Below are 6,254 nucleotides of genomic sequence, written 5' to 3'. Positions count from 1 at the left end.
CAGCTAGTAAATGATGAGGTAAGTATTTTAATGGGTCTGTGGAGCCCCTCACTTACTCAGGGCCTCCTGATGAGATAGGACATGTAATCTATTGGATGATTCCGGTAGCTTCTCCAATAACTAATAAACAGTGGATTAGAAACACTCCACCCCCCGCCACAGACTCAGGCCAGTGTGCTCCAGGGGTTTGGAGGAAGACGTATGTGTCACAAGATGGCCACTCCAGCCAGAAGCCTGGCTTCCTCTTAAATAGATCCTGTCCCTTCCCCATCCTAGGTGGCCTCTGTACCTTCTCGTGGCAGAAAGAAGGAGTAGGTTGAAACAAGTTCTTCCTGTGGGGCCTAGACTGTCAATGAACCTGTCATCCTCCTGCCTGGACCTCTGGAGTGTTGAGACTACGGGTATGCAGCGCCACACCATTTTTTGGGCTCCACTGTCTCTCACCTAGCTAAAACCCCCCTCTCCATTTCAGCCAGAGTAGCCTCTTAGGAAGCCAAGTGGGAAAAAGCTCCCAGGCCATCCACCAGAGGATAAGAGCCTGTAGTTTCTCTTACCTAGGATGGCCTTGGCCATCAACCCAACCCTGTCTGTGGATCCAGCCTTATCTAGGCCCCTCCCTAGCTCGCCCCACACTCCAACCTGTCAAACACCTTGTCCTTTGTTACCAGCACAGGCCTCCCAACCTTTGCCACCTGCTGTTCCCTCCTCCACGGGGCGGGGCTGGGGGGAGGGCTTTCCTTCCTTCCTTATCCTTCCAGCAAATTCCTGCCTATTTCTGGAAATAGCTCAAAGGTTCACTCCTGCATAAAGCCCTCTCTCGCCTCGAGTTTCAGTCCACCTCAGTGGGATTCCACCAACTGAGTTGTGTAAAGATACATACTTGGTCCTCACTCCTCTGGAGGCTGGAAACCTGAGACCAAGTGAGCGGCCTTCTCCAGAGCCCAGAATCGGCTGTGGCTGGGTGTCTCCATGGTATCATGGATAGCCTTAATTCCCGTTTGCATCCCTAACACGGGGGGCCAGTTCACGGGTGATGGCTTGGCCCCTGCTCTTCTGGTGTCCCCTCCTCTATGGCGACCCTTTTCCTACCATGAATATGGCAGGTCTGTCCCACTGTCTGTGTCATGTGCCGGGACACTTCTCACTCACCCCTGGGAATTTAGAAGGGTAAAGGGCCCCTTCAGCTATTCAGGACTTGCAGGCTTTGGGGCAGGAGCCCCATTCCCCATTCCCCATTCCTTATCACACCCTTCCTTGTTGATGACTGTGTTCTTGTGCTCCAGCTCCCTCCAACCTCAAGTCCCTGTGCTTCACAAGTGAGGACAACTATGGATACGCCTGGTGTCAGCCTCCTGCTTATGTCTCTCTTAGCCAGGAACTTTCTCCCGGCGTTCCCTTTCCCCTCAGGGGGAAAACAAACAAACAAACATTATTTTTAGCTTAGTAGAAAGCTGAAGATCCCACTTGGCTTTTAAGGATTTCTCTCCAGGGGACACTCCACAGGTGCATAGTGTATAAATGGGTCGCACATCTGGCCCAGAGAGTGATGCTCCGCTCACACCAGGTTATTTATTTAGTGTAGCTGCTTTTTACTCTCTCAGTTCAAAAGCATCAAGCTAAAAATATCTTGTTTATGCGCTCTGGCCCGAAAATGAAGCAGTTGGGTCATTAATCACCGAGAATATGTTGAATGGGAATTTGATTAAAGTACAGGATGCGTCTTCCAGACGAAGTTGGTTCTTTACTGTAACCACAGTGGAAGCACAGCGGGCCTCCCCAACTGAGTTTTTAGCCGCGCCTCCTTGAGCCTCCTGGGCGGATCGTAGCGCCTTTCCTGAGCTAAGAGGGCCACTGCACAGGGGGTCTTGACCTGCGCACCCTGGAGTCTCAGGAAAGGGGACCCACCCCACCCCCCAGCCTGGAACGCAGACAAATGGGGCTCGGGAAGACGTCAGGCCTCAGCTCAAGAGGTCGCAAAAGGTTCCTCGGGGTGCAAAAAGGAGAGACTTGGGTGCTCACCCCGCCCTATGTGCCCCAGACCTCGGCGGCCGCGATCCAGGTGAAGAATGAGCTGGACGCCACGTGGCTGGGGAGCCTGTGCAGGCAACTCCTACCCACAGCTGCGAGCCTGTAGGCGGCGCGGTGCCGAGGATCTCGAGGACCCGACAGGGTGCTCCCAGTGGGTGCTCAGACTCCGTAGCTAGGAACTGGACACCCCGGCTACGGAGATTAGTGCCCACCTGAATGACAGTAGGAAAAGAAAACTGGCTTCAGGCCCCTGACTAGGGGTCCCATTTGGGGATCACGCTCCCTGAGTCAAGTTCACCTCCTCTCTCTCCCACACCCTGCTGTCTCTCCAACACCCTGCCCTCTCCCCGCCCCCGAGCGCTTGCCCTAGTGTCCTGTTCCGTGAGTCTCGGAGGACCCACCCGCCAGTCCCGAGGAAGAAAAAACCGCCAAACACTTGACCAGAGGCTCCACACAGGGTAGCAGAGTCCGCCTTGTAAGCCTAGCAATCCGAACGCTCTGGCCTGGAGACGTAATTAAAAAGAAAGTTTTCCAGCCGGAGCGGAGGGACCGGCCAGGTCCTCGGGGCTCCCGGGTTAGCGGCCGCCTCCGCTCCCTGCTGGGTCCTAGCGCCCTGCTCTGAAAATCCCGTGGGACCCCAGGGTAGAGAAGCTGGGCGGGGAAGAGGTGCTCTGCCTGGAATCAGTGGGGTCGCCTGGAGTTCAGAGATAAAGACAATCTCAGCGCTCTGGACCTCGCACTCGGCGGTGCGCGCTAGGTTGCTGGTCCAAAGTAGTTCCCAACCTCCCGCGCCACTGCTCTCCTTTAGAAACCGGGGTAGGGGATAGGCCTAGTCCTAGCTTTTAAGACCAGTCTGCACCACGGTAGCTCAAGACTAACATTCTCTCTCCACCCCCTACCCCTACCCCTCCCTGCTCGGCCTCTGGATGCTCCCGGGCTCCCTGGTGTTGGCTGGAAGTGGGTGACTTAGAGAGGCTTAAAGGAGGGGCGCCGGGCCACGGACCACGTGTGTGCGGGGGCGACAGCGCCGCCAGGGTGGGGCTGAGCGCAGGCCGGGTTGCCTTACAGCGCAGGAGGCAGTGGGCGTTGCGCCACCGCCTCTCTCCACGAGCACTGTGCTCCCGCCCCACTCGCCGCCTTGGGGAGACACAGAGAGGAAAAAGAGAGAGAGGGAGGGACGAGGCGGGCTCTAAGACCCAGTAGGCACCATCCTGCTCTCGCCCTAGGTCCAAGACCCGCTCGGACACCAGGGGGCGATGCCCGACCCGATATAAAAGCGGGTCCGGCGCCGGCCTGACCATTCGCGACCCGGAGCTAAGCGGGCGCGAGCGAGTTGGGGCTCCGGGTGGGCGGCGGCAGCAGCGGCGCCACGCGCAGGCTGGAGGCCGCCGAGGCTCGCCATGCCGGGAGAACTCTAACTCCTCCATGGAGTCGGCCGACTTCTACGAGGTGGAGCCGCGGCCCCCGATGAGCAGCCACCTCCAGAGCCCCCCGCACGCGCCCAGCAGCGCCGCCTTCGGCTTTCCCCGGGGCGCGGGCCCCGCGCCGCCCCCAGCCCCACCTGCTGCCCCGGAGCCGCTGGGCGGCATCTGCGAGCACGAGACGTCTATAGACATCAGCGCCTACATCGACCCGGCCGCCTTCAACGACGAGTTCCTGGCCGACCTCTTCCAGCACAGCCGGCAGCAGGAGAAGGCCAAGGCGGCCGCGGGCCCCGCGGGTGGCGCCGGCGACTTTGACTACCCGGGGGCCCCAGCGGGCCCCGGCGGCGCGGTCATGTCCGCGGGGGCGCACGGGCCGCCTCCCGGTTACGGCTGTGCGGCGGCCGGCTACCTGGACAACAGGCTGGAACCCCTGTACGAGCGCGTCGGGGCGCCCGCGCTGCGGCCGCTGGTGATCAAGCAGGAGCCCCGCGAGGAGGACGAGGCGAAGCAGCTGGCGCTGGCCGGCCTCTTCCCCTACCAGCCGCCGCCGCCGCCGCCGCCGCACCCGCACGCGTCTCCCGCGCACCTGGGCGCCCCACACCTGCAGTTCCAGATCGCGCACTGCGGCCAGACCACCATGCACCTGCAGCCCGGCCACCCCACGCCGCCGCCCACGCCCGTGCCCAGCCCGCACCCCGCGCCCGCGTTGGGTGCTGCGGGCCTGCCGGGTCCCGGGGGCGCGCTCAAAGGGTTGGCTGCCACGCACCCCGACCTCCGCACGGGCGGCGGCGGCGGCGGTGCCGGAGCCGGTAAGGCCAAGAAGTCGGTGGACAAGAACAGCAACGAGTACCGGGTGCGGCGGGAACGCAACAACATCGCGGTGCGCAAGAGTCGAGATAAAGCCAAGCAGCGCAACGTGGAGACGCAGCAGAAGGTGCTGGAGCTGACCAGTGACAATGACCGCCTGCGCAAGCGGGTGGAACAGCTGAGCCGTGAACTGGACACGCTGCGGGGCATCTTCCGCCAGCTGCCGGAGAGCTCCTTGGTCAAGGCCATGGGCAACTGCGCGTGAGGCACGGGGCTGCGGGACCGCCTTGGGCCGGCCCCCTGGCCGGGGACCTGGAGAATGATTTCGGGGTCGCTGGATCTCTAGGCTGCCCCAGCCATGAAAGCCAGGACTAGGAGATTCCGGTGTCGTCCGAAAGCTTGGCCTACTCCGCGTGTCCCCTCCCTTCCTCTGAGCCGGACTCGGTGGTGCGTCTAAGATGAGGGAGTCAGGCCGCGATTTTCTCCTTGAAACCGGGCGACTTTTCCGCGGAGCTGAGCTGGGAGCCCGTCCATTCTAGTATTAAGGAAGTAACCCTGTGCCTTGGATACTCAAAACTCGCTCCTTTTCCTACCGAGTAGGGGGAGCAAACATGTGCCTTGATATTTTATTTGGAGGATTCCTGCCTCTGAGGCTGCAGCAGGCCCCCATGAGAGAATGAAGGGTACAGGCCCAGGGCAGGAGGAAGATTCAGGAAGCTGAGATCCTGGCAGTGCTCCGCAGCTGCCCCTCAGTCGCTGACCTTAGAGGGGAGGGACTTAGGGAGTTGGAGATTTGATTCTAAGAGTGCCCCACACACACCTCAGTTACTTGGAGGTGGAGGGTTCCTAGTTCCTTGCTTCCTTCCACCTCCACGTTCACTCCCCACCTTAGCTTGCAACAGGCTAAGTTTCCTGGGTGAGTTCATGGAGGATGGGGGCGGGGGTGGGGGTGGGGAGCACCACCCCCAGTCAGACCAGAAAGCTAGGTTGTAAGTTAGCCATGTGGTTAAGGGAGTGGTGGGGGACAGAAACCTAGGTTTCTGGTCTTGGGAGCGGGGGAGGAGAGGACACCGGGACCATCAGCCTTGTGTGTACTGTATGTCGCCAGCCGCTGTTGCTGAAGGAGCTTGAAGCACAGTCGATCCATCCCAGAGGGACTGGAGTTATGACAAGCTTCCCAAATATTTTGCTTTATCATCCGATATCAACACTTGTATCTGGTCTCTGTGTCCCAGCGGTGCCTTGTGCAATGTCAATGTGCACGTCTATGCTAAACCACCATTTTATTTGGTCCTTTGTTTTGTTTTGGTTTTGCTCAGATTCTTGCCAAAATGAGACTCTTCGCTAACGGCTGGGGGAAGAAGCTGAGGCTCTTTCCTTTTGGTTTGGGGATTTGGGTTTTGTTTTTTGTTTTTTTGTTTGTTTTTTGTTTTTTTGGTTTTTTTTTGCTCCCTGAGGACCAATGAAATGAAGTAGGCTTCCCCCTTTCCCCCAGTTTTCCAAGGGTGTCATTGTGGGTCTTAGCTTCCTCCAGCTGAGACTGCCTACAGGCCGCCTCCCCCGCCTCCCCCCACCCCCAAAGGCCCTGGCTCTGGGTCTGGAAAGAAGAACACCTCCAGCCAATTCCTGCACACCCCTGTGGCTGGGAGCAGGGGTGGACTGCTACCTTCTCTTCTTTTGGGAGGGGGGGACACAAAGTTTCATGCTAGATGTCGTATGTATTATATCTATAATATAAACATATCAAACTCAATGTTGGTGTCTTTTTAAAACCAGAAAGGAGTCACTGGTAAGGTTTGTTCTCGGCTGGGCTCCATTTGAAACAGAATTTTTTTGTGTGTGTGTCTGAGGTCTTAACTGTGCACCTCTTGAGTCTCTCTTTACCTTGGTGATGAGTGTTGGGGGTGAGATTCCCCCAAGGAAGCCACATAGCAGTCTAAACGGAGAATGGCCGGAGTCAGAAGACTGCATCTCCTTGGAATTCAGGGTGGAGGG

The 6,254-nt window shown here is 58.7% G+C and overlaps 1 protein-coding gene across 1 annotated transcript; it reads left to right on the top strand.

Moving 5' to 3' along the window:
• The first annotated feature begins 3,343 nt into the window (after window positions 1–3,343).
• On the top strand, window positions 3,344–4,912 carry Cebpa (CCAAT enhancer binding protein alpha). The gene has a single exon (XM_059253378.1). The coding sequence runs from the start codon at window positions 3,454–3,456 to the stop codon at window positions 4,522–4,524; it is 1,071 nt and encodes a 356-aa protein (XP_059109361.1). The 5' UTR covers window positions 3,344–3,453; the 3' UTR covers window positions 4,525–4,912.
• Window positions 4,913–6,254: the final 1,342 nt, after the last annotated feature.

Source organism: Peromyscus eremicus, chromosome 1, assembly GCF_949786415.1.
Source record: "Peromyscus eremicus chromosome 1, PerEre_H2_v1, whole genome shotgun sequence".
Lineage (NCBI taxonomy): Eukaryota > Metazoa > Chordata > Mammalia > Rodentia > Cricetidae > Peromyscus > Peromyscus eremicus.
Note: the sequence above shows the minus strand (reverse complement) of the source record. Positions and strands in the feature narration are given on the sequence as shown.